The sequence below is a fragment of the Pezoporus wallicus genome, unplaced genomic scaffold (assembly GCF_028554395.1).
Source record: "Pezoporus wallicus isolate ANWC-B61680 ecotype Strahan unplaced genomic scaffold, APGP_CSIRO_Pwel_v1 contig_10431, whole genome shotgun sequence".
Classification (NCBI taxonomy): Eukaryota; Metazoa; Chordata; class Aves; order Psittaciformes; family Psittacidae; genus Pezoporus; species Pezoporus wallicus.
The window spans coordinates 1,489,440-1,504,490 of record NW_026635891.1 but is presented as its reverse complement, the minus strand read 5'-3'; the positions used below and the strand labels follow the sequence as shown (position 1 = coordinate 1,504,490).

The window sequence follows — 15,051 nt, the reverse complement described above, 5'->3', positions numbered from 1 at the left end:
CAACAGTATTCTAACTATTAGAATAGTTAGTTAACCAAATATTATAGAGTTGAAGAACTGCTAGAAAAGAGTCACTTAACAGCAAGGTGCTCAGAGTCCCCTTTAACTCCAGATTTCTGCAGCACTGGTAGCCCTGAACTATTTTTTCCCTTACAGCTGCAGCTAACCATCTCGCATTTGTAGGTTTTTTCCAGCTTACCATTTGGTAGATGGATCACTGACCTTCACCTAGCCCATGGGATCAGAAAACAAGGAAGGTGGAGTAGTGCTGTGTAGCAGCACTCAGGAAGCCTTCAACTCAAATGAGCCTTCCTATGTGGCACTCTTTGCAATATTTTAGTTTCCTCAAGTGAGCTAGCACACCTGAAGTGCTCACCATCACATGGTGGATGGATAGCTGTCTCACACTCGGAGAGGAGGAAAGCACGCAAGACAGCAGACCTTCCAAGCAGTTAGTTCATGGAGGTTTCAGGTTGATCTTGAAGAGTTAAATGTGCTCTTTTCAAGAAAGTTTTTGGATTTACTAATACTGGTTGCAAATAGGATAAACTCAAAGGAGTAACGTGTGGCAAATGCCACCATAGTGCTTTCTTTGACAGTCCTGTTGGCTGCCAGAGTACTCTACAGTTCTGTTCAACTCTCCTTGTACTAGAAACCTGAGCAAAGCTCTTCCTCACCGTTCTCCAGTCACATACCATGCAGCCATCATTGCTCACCAAGACACTGATAACACTTCTTTAGCTGAGTAACTGGCATAATCTTTTATCACCTCTTCTGAATTAAGTCAGCAACAACTGGTATAGGATGAGCTTTACTGCTCTAGAAAAAAAAAAATCAGACTTAGTTTAAGAAAGGAGACCTCACTTTGAGACTTCTTTCTACTTATATTTCTTAATAACAGCAGCAAAAGGCTCTTTTCCCCCTCTTCCCTGAAAGAACCGACAACAACTTTAATTCTCACATGTGAAAGGCACCTTTGGTGGTTTTGCAGATTTCTCCTGGATATTGCAGTGAAATGCTGTTGTAGTATAGGCCCTGGAAGTGAAACCTACAGTAAATTTTGATTTCAACCACACCTTTGTAAAACTAGTTATTCCACACTAAAGCATATAACAGAGATGGATATCTTGACCATTAGAGACAGAAGCAACAACTCTCACACAGATGATAACCTCTGAGTAGATTCCTAGTTGTGACCCATTGCTTACATAAAGCTGTCATACTAAAGACGCACATCATGCACATGAAAGTATGTAATTTCAGTTATACTACATGTTTTTCAAATAAAGATCCTGGACCACAATACAAAAACTATATTCCCCATGTATTTTCCACCTCCATTCCCACCAATGCCTATCAGTGCCGTAGCTGACCTCCCCCAGACAATCTTTTCCAGGCACATCACCGCTCAAGTTAGCAACTCAAAACACAGCAGAGACAAGATGAAGAGATAAGCACCCAATCCTGCATTCCTCCCACACCCAAAGCTCCCAGCCAGAGGGTGGATAAAGACAAGGGAGCTGGCTCCCAAGAGTAGTTATGTTTGAAACTGCTCAAATAATGTTGCTAAATGGTTAAGTAACAGTATTTTAAGACTATTTTAGGATGGGGAGGGGGGACCTATGTGCTTGACTGTTTATCCCTCTGCATGTGCTTGTGTTCATTCCTAATGGTCCATTTAGGTTTGCAGAAATACCTGATGTCAGTTGACTCCAGACAGTACCCAAAGCAGACATAGAGAACAAACCCAATGCCTTTTGCTCACAAAGGCCCAGTTCACTATGTTTTAAAGTCCGGCTGTATACTTCGAGCTTTAACGATGTTGCAAACAAACAGGCAGCCATTAATTACTATGATATTTTATCTGGTTGTATATGCAAGGAAAATGGATTCTAAATTGTGAACTGTTGTTTCAGAATGCACAACATAAAGCCACAGAATTTAACTGGGGTGTTTTGGGAGGATGTTGTAGGGAAGGGTCACAGAATGAAAAAGCTGAATAAATCCCATGGCCAATTACATGGTCACTGAATCATGAAAAGGCCAGGCTCCTGGAATTTTGCAGCTGCTGGTAGATTCAACGGATGCATCAAACCAGCAGCAAACTCAGCTCCAAGTTACCCTGCTACAGAATTAATCTGAAACAAAATAAACTTAGATCAAATCCCCATAATTTAAAACTTGCAAGGGAATACTGATACATGCTAATTGTCTTTCAATGTCTTTAAGATTCATCTGTATATGCAAAACATATAAAATGCCTTTTGTGTTTGAAGAAAAACATGATACACACTTTAAGAGATTATATTCTTAATGAAATGCAGCCAAACATTTAATTGTGTTTGTTTGTTGGGAGGAGGAAAGGAATCTTTAAATTAAAAATACTTGAGTGAATTTGTACTGACTGGTTTCTCGAGTTCCACCTAGCTTGTAGCACAAAGCACCTTCCACGACTTACAAACGCATACATGGCCTTGTCAGCACCAGGGAGGGCATGCAGATCCTTCAGATCGCCAAAGCCATTACAGAAAGCCTCCAATAAAGCTCAGTCCTGAGTGACTGAGCCCTCCTCAGATACTACTAGTTTGGCTGTCCCTAAGTAAGCTCTGGCAGTCCACACTAGGGTAAAATAGGAAACAGCTACATGGCCTGTTTATGCTCCCTCTACCAGGGTGAAAAAGCCCAACTTTACCAGCCCTCTATCATGAATAGTCCAGTATATATGAAAACACAATTAGTTTAAGCTAGTGTGCAGTTGAAGAAACTGCAGCATGCAGCTGAAGAGCTGGCATATATACACTTCCCTCCCCAAGGCCATTAATCCCTGGCAGAGGTGTAAGGAGAAAATTGGGAGCAATTCCCTCTTAGGGCTGCTGGAGCTGTTCTGGAGCCAGAATTAACATAAGGAAATGCTGCTGACAGGACAAATAATAAGCCCAGTTCTGAAATTTCTCTTCTGAGCAACTACTGGCTCTGCCACTGCCTTACTGGCTGTCCCTGGACCATTTTCCTAATGTAACTGAGTTACACTGATTTCCTTTCTAAAGTGCTTTGAGATCTAACATGGAAACAATATTAGGAATCATTATCAAACCACAAGTTCTGTCCCAGTATAGCACTCCCAGGCTTCCATGACATTCAGGAATGCACCTGATTGTGAATGTTTCAGTCAGAGTAAATAAATTCTTTTACAAATGACTGAGTGCTTTAGTTCAGGAAGGAGAGCAATACAGAGAAACTTACTGGAAACACAAGTCAAACTGACCAGCCTGTGTTAACTGCCAGTGCTGACTCACAGAAATTACACGCAGAGCATAGCCACAAACCACTGATCTCCCTTTCTTCCAACACAAGATTCTTTGCAGTTCACAGATGTATCCAGTCCTGCTTTAACATCTGAAACATTCTCTTGGAGAGAACCTCGTATGTGTGACTTTTATTTAACTGGCATTCCTTTGACAAAATCCTCCTGAAAACTAACCCAGCTTTTCCTGGTTGTGTCACAGGGCACCACCCAGCAGAAGTACTTTTTCAGGTTGCATCCTTCAGGTTAATTCCCTTCACTAATCATCACACTCCTACATATATCCACCTCTTTATATATCTGCTGAGAATGTCTTCTAGGCCTCTTGCCCCAGAGTAATTTCTTTGGCTGTGGTCTCAGACTTCTCCAACTGCTGCTCTGTGTGACTGACAAAGCGGTGAAGACGCGGATGCTGCATCCCTGGTACCAACAAGTGGGAAGACTGTGTCAACATCGTGGTCACCTTCCCTTCACCTGATTTAGTTTTCTTTAATTAAAAGCACATACTCTTCCTGTATGTCTGTACAGTGCCTCTGTCACAGGCATGTCACTTGAGAGACTGCTTAAGAGCAAATGACAGATCATCACTCGATTGTGAAATCTGCCATTTTCTCTACCTACCAGCAAGGACATAAATCCACAGATCCCAGGATCTCTTCTATGCATGGCAATTTCTACATGATCTAAATTTTCATTATAAAAGTAGTTTCCTGGCCTACTGGCTCTAAGAACACCTTGACAATGCAATCCTAACTAGTTCCACATGCAGTTATGCATAATCTACTGACACTTCCTGTGCCAAAAGGTATATGTTCATATATGTATGCCATATGAAATATCCAAGTAGCCACAGGATATTCTTTTAGTAGTTTGCCTATTCTCTCACATCATCTGTTGCAGTCATGCTGCCCCATGCTGCGTCTTTCTTAAGCTTTTACACCGCAGCATTCAGAGGAGATGCTGTAGGGAGAATTCGTTGACTGTACTGTGACCAGGGTACAATTCTGGTCTATACTTTTATATTGTTATATACTTATATATTTTAAGGTCAAAAGGGACCATTATGATCCTTTACCCTAACCCCCTGGGGCACAGCCGAGACTGTTAAATTTTACCCAGCAGTTCCTGCAGAGGAGAGAATTATTCTCTCCTACTGCATAAGTGAACTCTACTGAGCCCAACAGCTTGTTATTCACACTGTAAGGCAAGCAGCACCTACCACAATTTGAGTGATGAAATAAATAATAATGCAGCCAACCAGAATGGGAGACAAACTAGCAAAATCCTCATCAAAATTCAGCAGATCTGGGCTAGCTCCCTCCCAAAGCTCCTCTGTCCTTCCCTTCACTCAGAGATTCCAGGGACAAATGCCAGTAGATCTCTATTGTTCCTGTTCATTCTTTAGCCACAACTGATTTTTCTGTTGTGCTCACACTTCAAGGTAAGGATAAGCTAGATTCTGATCATGGTATGCATATTGAAAAAGTAACTATGAGACACAGAAAATACAGATGTATTTTAAATACAAAATAACATTGCATTATTTTCTTGACAGTTTTTAAATAATCCTCAGAAGTAAAACATACATGTTTCAAGGTGATAAACTCTTTTCATCCCATTATCTTTGGGCCTTCCCCTTCCATCTCCATTAGTTGTATCATTCTCCTTTCTTATATCTAACCTCCCTGCCCAGCCTTCACTAAATGGACTCAGAAAAAAAACCTCTTGGTACTATTTGTCACAATGCCATTTTCTTCTCAAGTCTGCAGTAAGAGAATGATATTTGTGATTAAATCATAAAAGCCTACTTTTAAATTGGTACTCTGTCTCTAGTCCTCCTTCCCACATGCACCATTGCAGATCACGAACGCTGCCTTACAAGGCTTCAAAGAAAAGGGAAGGGTCTCAGTTTAGCTGGAACAATGCGTTTCACAGAGTCACAGCTTTCACTTACCTCCCATGCTGTGGATTACTATTTGCTTTCCCACACTTCCCTTTGGGCTGCCAGGCTTTGGAGCTGGAATTAAGACAGGCACAAATGCTGATTAAACCTGCTTAGATATATGAATGAGTGTGATCATCAAAAACACACCTAATGCTTTAGAAGTTGGGGAAAACAAATCCTACTCCACTGAAAAGCTTGAGTCTAAAGCATGTCAAAATTAAAGTGTTTGAGGGTTATTTTTGTAAAAAAAAAAATAAATAATTGTGATGCAATTTTGCAAAACAAGTCACCTGTTTCCCCTTGGAAAGTTTCTTGCTTCTCATGAAGTAGGCAAGGTATCCCAAATGCTCTCCCTCCCACTGGAGGTGCTTAGCTCTATGCTTACAACTCAGACTTCCTTATCTCCCTGATGATAGTCTGTTCCACTTGCTTCTTCCCTTCCCAGTGCTTTTATGGACAAGCTAGGGTAGAAATCTTAAAACCTACACCTGGTAATGGTTCTTATAAGTAATTGTTCAGGAAATTCTCTCATGGGTTGGTAACAATCTCAGCCATCACAGTTTTGAAACTCACCAAGGAGGTTACCCTGTGTGCTGCTTTGCTTTCAAGGACCACATTCACCTACTTGCTTGTCACAAATCAAAGCAGACAATCTAGTGCTATAACCACAAAGCACTTCCAGAGAAAGTTAATATGCACTTACTTCAGCATCAAGTTGTCCTTCTGGTTTCCCTCCAGATACAGATTCTCTGGCTTCACTTAGTAACACTTAACCAAGGGGGATACAGATGAAAGGATATTTGCTACTCATCTACCTACCTTGCACTGAAGATGAAGTAGATCAAGCACCAAATGTCTGCCAGTGACTCCCCAGCACCACTCCTGATCAGTATTTTCCATTAGTCCACCTTCATTATTCTGAAAAGAGTAGGACCATTTGGTCAGTACTCCTCTAGATATGGAGGCTATGTTCACATCCCATTTATGAACCTTGAAAGGACTGAGGAGGGAGGTGGAGCCAAGCAGAACCAGAGCACAGGAGTCAGACATAGGACTGCAAAATCTCATCTAATGCTTTTTCATTGCTATTGAAATCTGCTTAAGCTGGCCTAAATTTTTCTCCCTTCTTGGACAGTTGAAGAGAAAATGACTGTAGAAGTTTCATGTAATAGGAAATCCAAATGATCTGCAGGATTTTTGGCTTCTCCATGTAGTTCACAATTCTCCTATCATTAGTTGGCCTGTCAGTCATTGAATAACAGATTAACTCCAGCAGACAGATGAACAGTCCTCTGCTAGAGGCCAAAACAATCATGTTTCCTACTCCAGAATCTCCAGCAGATCATTTAATACCACCACAGTCCAAATGCTTAAATACTGGTTCTGTTATATTGCTGTCTAAAAAAAAATAAATAATAGAATCCATATTTCCTGTAATGATTAATCCAAAATTATTAGTACCTGCTCACACAGGATTCCCAAATCAAAACACCTTGTTCTTGGATAGAATTATTCCCCTTAAACAGGATTAAGAACTGAAATCTATTGAGAGAAGAGGAACAGAAGAATTATTGGAAAAGGAAGCAAAACACTTTTGAGTTAAACTCCTTACTCTGAGAATAGTTTTAAAAAAACTTTTGTCATACATTGCATGCTCTGCACAAAACCAGCTGAATCAGAAAACTTCCACCTGTTCTTAGGACATCCCCTAAGAGAATGCAGACAGGGTTATTCCTTACTGAAGCAACTCATGGAACGCCTGGAAAACTACACAGAATTTCCTTGATGCATATATTTGCGAGTTTGTATATTCAGCTCACTTACTTCCTTTTACTCTAGGGGCATGACAATTAACTCAGTTACTGTCCCAGGTCTTGTACACTCAAAAAATTCACACCTATTTCACAGATGTTCACCTGTTTCACAGACTGAAGTTTGAAAGAAATAAATGTTTTTTTCCAATAATGCTAGCATAACTTTTTAAAAGGAGTTCCTACCATGGTATTTGCTGTTTACAGGCTGTGAAGTGAAAACTGCACAGTGAATCTTAAAGGGTAAAAAAAAAAAAAAAAAAGGAAGAAAAAAGAGGAGAAAAAAAATAAAAGGAAAAGAATGATTTAGATTAAAATATCTTTTCTTAACTTTGTGGAAGAGAAGCTTTTCTGACTTGGCAGCACAGTACAATGAAAATGAAATCAATGCCAAGTGTCTTATCCTGAACTCTGAATGGGCAAAGTTCCCATTGACTTTCAAGATTTCTTCCCTTGCAAATGGCATTCAAGAACAGTAGTTACATGCACCTAAGGCACGTCCACCACTATGTTCTGTCTCTCCCCTTTGTGTCAAGTAGATGCATAGAATTTTTGAAATCAGCACAGCAAGCTGTGAATGATGATGCATGAAATGAATAAGCTGAGTCTAGTACAAAAGGGAAATCCTGAAGGCTTGGTGCAATCACTGCTATACTATTTCCTATGGCCTGTATAGAAAAGATGCATAATATTCTTCATGGAGACAAAGAAAAAAGCTCACCGAGGCCAGAAGTCTCAATCAGAAGCCCAGAAGAGATAAATGATAGAAGCTCACAAATTTTTAACATTGCTTAATTTCCCTCTTATTCCTAGGCCCTGCCCCACTTATGCCTGACTCTTTTTCCAGCTCTGGGCTGCTGTGCACGTGGAATATACACATAACAATTTTGGGCTCTGAGAACCTGGTTCGCTTTGCATTTCTTAGGGAGCAGCACAGCTTATGCAGTACTTGATGTTTCACACTTCTCCCCATCAGCCGAGGTGAATTTGCACCAACTCACCAGCATGTGAACTGTGATGGCCAAAGCATAGCAAAAGGTGTAGTGATTTCCAGAAGATAACTGAGCAAACAGCTCTTGGACAGTAATGTGTTAAAACCCACAACTGCTTCCTCATGCGGAATGAATTGAAGACTTGAGTTACTATGTTAGCACAAGCATTTTCAAACCAGGCCAAATCATACATAGGTTGATTTAGCTTAATTTGATGTATAACCAAATAAAAGCAAGCTGGCACAAATATGATATAATTGAACTTAGCAACATCAATAAAGATGAGCATCCTGAGCATAAGCTGACTTAAAGAACATTTAAGTGGTACATACATTTTTAATCACACAGGAGGTGTAAATACGTCTTTTTATGGATTTACTGTGACATCCCCCATTCTCTTGCATTCACACACTCACTTGCATGCATTGCAACCTCCTCTGCTGCACTAAGAAGGTACCGATCTCATTTTAGAAACTGAAAAACTGAGGTGGAAAATGGATAAAGAGCTTCTGAGGATGTCTTTGGAGGAGGCAAATCTGAAATCCTGTTTACTTGACTAGTAACACAAAGAAGTTGGCTGTGAATGGTACTCACAGCAAAGAATAATTAATTCCTCATCCCGAGGACATTCTGCTGCGGAATGAGTTGCTGAGTTGCAATTATTATTCCATCCAGTGGCATCCGTAAAAAGTCTTGATAGAGAAGCATATGGGAAACTGTTCTGGAAAACTTAATCTGCATTAACCACTAAATTACCTCATGCAAACGGATCTGCAGTAACAGCTCTCCACTCCTTCCTAAGAGAATTCTTAAAGGAAATTGCTTCAAATTTTCTCCCCTACTCTTTAAGATTTCTGTGATTTTTTTTTTTTATTCCAGGTTTACCATAGAAATAACCTGAATCTGCACCATGTAAGTTAACTGGACTTGACTATGTTAATCTAGGATTGAAGTCTATGTAACTAGAAAAAAAGCCATATCGAATGTCTCACTTTTGCAGAGATTGGTAACAGCAGCAACATTCCAGTCCTGAACTTCACCTAACTTCATCTGTCCTGCTGTATTCATTCCTATGAAATAATTATTTCCATTAACATAGGAAAATAGTTAAACAAGTTTGTATCTTTCTAATGTTCCTGAAAAGTACCTTTCTTAGTCTTGTGTTTGATATGGAAAAGCATTGACTTATAGATGCTTTCATGAGGTGTTTATGCTAATCATACACCTTTTACTGAATTCAGTATTCATTTCTTCTTATAGGAAAAAAAAAATAGAAATACAAAAACATGATTAAAAAATATTCTTAAAACTCCCCAGATGAGATTCCTCTGCTAATTATTATTGGACTTTTCTCCCCAAGCAGGCTGTGCCAAAATTTTAATTGAAAATATTTTCACTTACCAACTTTTGTTGAAATAAATCAGCTCTGTAGCTCTTTGGTATAGGAAGGAACCTACATGAAAATGTAACCCACTATGCTGGGTTTTGACAGACTAACAGTAGCACCAAGTGTGATCTTCCACTCTTCCACACAAAAAAAGTGTTAAAGCAAAAGCCTAAATATTGTCATTACACTTCAGTGCTAACATTATTAACCTCTCCACAGCCAATGTTCAGAATTTCTAAGGATAATGGATGCACTTGAATCTATTCTAGATCTTCTAGAACAAAGCTGTTGTTTCTTTAACTGTGCAAGCAGTTGGTAATGATTTCGCACATGCAACACCTCAGCATTTCACTTACAGCCCCATCTTGCAAAGTGCTGTGGATTTCTGGAGAAGGATCCTGTGCAGATGCATCTTCCACAAAGCCGACATATCTCATACATAACCACAACTTCACCTGCTCTCCCTGAGAATGTTAATGGCCCGATTCTGAACCCTCCCACACAGGTGGGAGTATGAAATCTCACACGGGAATTGCTCAAAAGGCATTTAGATTAGTGCATTCAGAATGTATGTCTATGTCCATAATAAACAAAAAATTAAGTTCAATACAAACAAAACATACCTTCATTAATTCTAAAGGGGCCATGTTTCTACATTTGTTTTTGAAGCAAATTTCTGAAGTCCAAGCAAAGAATTTAACAGTGCTCTTTGGGAAAAGAGTTATCTTTCAGGCAACGTCTCCCCCTATGCTGTTGGCTCTCTGATGGAAAATACACTCATGTTCAGGGAAAAAGAGGCTCTATCTGTACTTGTACTTACGTGTAAGTCTGCGTTCATTGCTTTCAGCTTGCAGTGGGTCCCCAGTCCAGTGGTGTGTGTTTGTTTACAACCCTTTCCACAAACTCTGCCCACAACTTAAAACCTTGAGGATAAAGTTCAGCCCCAGGAAGCTGAAAACTCTGTGGAGGGTTTTTTTCTGAGCATCTCAAAATCAATAGCTCAGGGAAAGTGTTCACAAGCCAAACCACTGAGATGAGCTTTCAGAGAGAACAAGGTAGTTCATAGAGAGGCATCTCTGTGACTCCTCAGTCACAAGCTCTCCTTAGGCCCTGACTTATGGCAAATGAAGAGGATACCTTGAACTTCAAAATACTGCATACCTTTTCATGGCAGAGAATCCGCTTCCAGAAAACTCAGGTGAAGAGAACAACTACTTATGATGATGCAGCTGCAATTCAACTCTGAAGATATCAATACAATGCCAGTGCTGGCAGCAGCTCACCTGCTCAGGAGCCCTCGTTTTTGTCAGGCTTGCACCACATGCCTCTGGGAAGGCTGAGAGAGACCTGTTTCAGAAAACGGGATCATCACACTTCCCTTCTGAGAGCTGTCCTGGCACTGCATGTTCTGGAAAGCAGGGGGGAGCAGTTTGACCCCAAGCTCAGAATAAACTGGACATGCTGCTGCCCCCTGCATATCTCCATAGACCATACCAGCACCACTGATCTTACCCCCTTCTCTCAGACCTCCGGGTTATGGGACTGCTTCTCCTCACAGAGCTAGTCACATCCACATTCCTACCTGAAGGGTAGCAGTGCAGATGCAGAGAAAGCAATGCCACAGGTTTGCCAGATGTCACTAGAAATGTGATGGAAGGATTTAAGGTGAGGGGATTAAACACATCGGGTTCCCATTTGCAAAGTGATTACTGCCAGTTCCGGCACGGCTGTTCCTGGGCAGAGGGGAGCAGAGGGGAGCATGTGTGGTGCCAGAGGCTTAACACACGGACCAGAGGGCTGACAGCCCCACGGGCTTGTCCATGCAGAGGGCAGCGTGCACGGCCCGCGGTCTCGCCCAGAGCTGGGGACCTGCAGTGTAGCTGCTCCCGGCACTCCCGCTTCCCCGGGCGGCCAGGACAGAAGGGCAGTCTCAGTATGATTTGCAGAGCATTGATTTTCCTCTTGCAAGAGCAAAGAAAGGCCCTGACTAAGCCTGGACGTGCTTCCCGGCAGACAACCAGGCAGGCGCCGCTGCCGGGCATCCCAGCTGCGGGACCGGGAGTGCGGGGCCCCGGCCCTGCCGGTGGGAGGGTGGGAAGCAGCCGGGTAAGGAGGAAAGCGGCGGGGAACAGAAAGCGGCTCCCACCGTCCCGGCAGATCTCGGAAGCCGCAAACGTGCAGCGGAGGTGCTCAAACCGCCCCGAAGTCGCAGCTCACACCGGGAAAGCAGAGAATGCCCGTTTAGCCAAAACCAAACAACTAAAGCACCCTCCTGACCCCTTTCCATCTGCACCAAGACAAACAGAGGAGGCAGAGGAAAGGCAGAGGCTCCAGGGAGGATTGCTCTGGGAAAGGCACTGACCGTCTGCAAGGACTCTCAGCCTGCGGGGCAGCCGCCGGGCCCGGGGGACCCTGACCTGACCCGGAACCCCACTCCAAGCCAGAAGGAGCCAAACCCACGGGCCTTGCTGCCGAGCAGAGGGAGGGATACGCGGTCTCTCGGCGGGCGCTGCATCTCGGGGCTGTTCCGCAGTGCCCGCAGAAATACAGAGGGGAATAGCGCAGACCCCTAAAATAAAAGAAAGAAAATGAAATAAAAGTTGTCCAGGCTAAAAACACTCGTCATTGATTGAATTATTTATTTTCTCTGGGGACTCCTGTAACCATTCATTTTTAATAGAGTCTAATTAAGAGTTCCCCAACGGGTTTTACTTCTGTAAATATTTCAGACGAGATCGGGTTTCTAGGCAAATCCTTCAGACCAAAAACCAACCGAGGCGCACCGTAACCCATTTCCCTCTCCGTCAGCCGAGAGAACCCAGCCGGGAGGAGAGGCAACAAGTGGCTGGCAGCTCGGAAAGCAGCAGCTTCAGTAGCACAGCGACGGTTTCCTGGCCAGGGTCCCGCTTTTCTTTAGAAGAAAGTAGCGATCCCCCGTTCCCCAACCAAAACACCCCAGGATGTGGCAGCCACAGCAAAGCGATGGCAGGTCCCGGGCTCCTCGGGTGGACCGCGGCTGCCGCGGGGAGCCCGGGAAGGAGCCGCTGCCCCGCTCCGCGCTCCCCGTTGCCGCGGGGGGACCGGACCCCTCGCACAAACCGCCCGGACACTACGGACGTGCCTGATATAAAATTTATTGATCTCTCTTCGTTTGGAAGAAGAAAACGAGGAGCAGGGACAGGGAAGGAGTATTTCCATTACTTTTCTTTTCTTGGGGTGGGGGGTCCAGTAGACAAAACTAAAACGCTTCTTCGTCCGATATGTCAAAACATGTTTCACAGTAAAATTCACAAACCAATTTACATAAGTATACAGCTTAAAAAAAAACCGCCAAGACACACAACTTACTATAAATAAAAGAAATGCTTTTGCGACCCGCACAGCTCTCTCCCACCTCCCCTTAAGAAACAAAACCCTAAAGTTAAAATAGTGTGAAAGCTAGGGGTTGTGATAGAAACCAAGCGAGGCTCGGTAAGGTGGGAAGAACAAAACACTTAAGAAACCACAATGATAACGTGAACAACCGAGTTTAAAAACAAAAGCCCGCCCTTTTATGTCATTGCAACGCTAGAAATCAAACTGGAAGATGCAAAAACTTTTAAGCGAATAAAACAGTGCCCAACCTAACAGAAACCAGGGAAGGAAGTTGCCGTGGTTTGAACACTTCACAGCGGCTTCTAGGAGGCGGGAGTTGTGCTCTATTAAAATAACAGCTTGCTCAAATAATTTTCTGTACAAAAAAAAAACAACAACAAAACCAAAAAACAAACAAACCAAAAAAGACACAACTAACGGACTTCCTTTTTAAAATTTCTCCAAAGTTAGTATTAAGTCTGCTAAGCCGAGCAACGCTGCCGTAGGTCCCGGTGTAGTCAAGGAGCGATGGTGGGGTTAGGGATTAAGACGGGAGCCGTCCGGAGCAGCCAAGTTTATATGTGAGTTAGTGGTACGGTACCATTCACGCCAGTCCCGGCACTCTGGTAGTGCTGGTGGACGCTGTGTAACCTGCTGCCCTGCAAGGCGGAAGGGTCTGTGGCATCCCCCCCCGGGGGCAGGTACATGCTGATCATATCCCGCAGGTCTCCCAGGCAGGCCCTCTGCGAGTGGGAAGTGATGGCAGGAGGCGGAGAGCTGGGCTCGGATTTCACCACCGAGCCCATGGAGCCCAGGCTCATGGCCGTAGAGGGCTGCTGGCCGTAGGCTGCGGGGGACATGCTGTAGGTGGAGGCGGCGTTCATGTAGGTCTGGGCCGTGGACATCATGGGGCTATACTGCAGGCCCGTCATGTCGTAGCGGTGCATCTGCTGCAGCTGCGGGCTGTTCATGCCCGGGTGTTGGCTGTAGCCCAGTTGGTCTTGCATCAATGAGTAAGCCCCGTTGGTCCAGCCGTTCATGTGGGCATAAGTGTCAATCCTCTGCCCCACCCCGACGGGACTGCTTACCGCGTTGCCCCCCCCCGGGGCCAGCAGATTGCTGGGCAGCGAGTATTTGTCCTTCTTCAGCAAGGTCTTGGTCTTCCTTCGGGGCCGGTATTTGTAATCCGGATACTCCTTCATGTGCACGGCCCTCAGCCGCTTGGCCTCGTCGATGAAGGGCCGCTTCTCGGCGTCGCTCAGCAGCTTCCAGTCGGCCCCGAGGCGCTTGCTAATCTCCGAGTTGTGCATCTTAGGGTTCTCCTGAGCCATCTTCCGCCGCTGGCCCCGCGACCACACCATGAAAGCGTTCATGGGGCGCTTCACCCGGTCCTGATCCGAGCCGGCTCCCGCTCCGTTGCTGGCCCCACCGCCTCCGCCGCTTTTACCGTTGCTCCCCGGAGCGGGGTTACCCCCGGCGCTGCCCGGCGTGGGCTGCGGCGTCTTGATCTCAGTCTCCAGCATGCTGTACATGGCCGGAGCCGGCAAGAGGTGCGCCAGGGTGGCGGGCAGGCGGGCACCAGGTCGGGGAGAGGAAGTCAAAAATAAGCAAACAAACAAACAAAGGTGAAAGAACCTGCCTGGGCGGCTGTTGCGGGAGGAAGTTTCTGTGCCTGGCGGGTGGAGGCGCCGCTCCCAGAGGTGATGCTGCTGGAGCGGTTCGGTGCAGAGCAACTCCCGCGGGCAACGCCAGGCGATGCGCACCCCAATCCCGGGGGTATTTGATTGACGGGCTATAAATGAGCGAGAGGCAGCCAATCAGCGAACGGTTCCCGACAGCCCCGACGCCGGTAACCGACCAGTTGGGGGGCGGGGGGAGCCCAGAAGTTGGTGTTTCGGGGCTGTCGGGGCCGGACTGGGTCCCTTCTGCCGCGCCCCGGGGCCTGCACCTGTCCCCGGCTCTGGGCGGGAGGCACAGGACGGGACGGAGCCAGGGCTACGCGGTGCGGAGAGGCCGGTGGGGCTCCGGCAGCTGCCGGCTGCGCCTCCGGGGAAGGAGCGGAGCCGGGGCTGCCCTCCAGGGCGCCGGGCGGAGAAGCAGAGCGGAGCGCTGTGCCACAAGCGCGAGCCGCGCGTTCGCCTGGCACAAAGACTCGGGGCTCCCGGAGGGATGCACCGCCCTGTGCTAAGCCCGAAGAAGCTGCCTGAAGGACGGAGCGAGCCCTCGCTGACGAACACACTCCAGTTGGGTGTTGGGGG

General features: G+C 45.2%; 1 protein-coding gene across 1 annotated transcript; it reads right to left on the bottom strand.

Annotated features, from left to right (window-relative positions):
* Nucleotides 1–12,839: 12,839 nt before the first annotated feature.
* LOC130593368 (transcription factor SOX-3-like) lies at nt 12,840–14,587 on the bottom strand. The gene has a single exon (XM_057398440.1). The coding sequence runs from the start codon at nt 14,323–14,325 to the stop codon at nt 13,369–13,371; it is 957 nt and encodes a 318-aa protein (XP_057254423.1). The 5' UTR covers nt 14,326–14,587; the 3' UTR covers nt 12,840–13,368.
* Nucleotides 14,588–15,051: the final 464 nt, after the last annotated feature.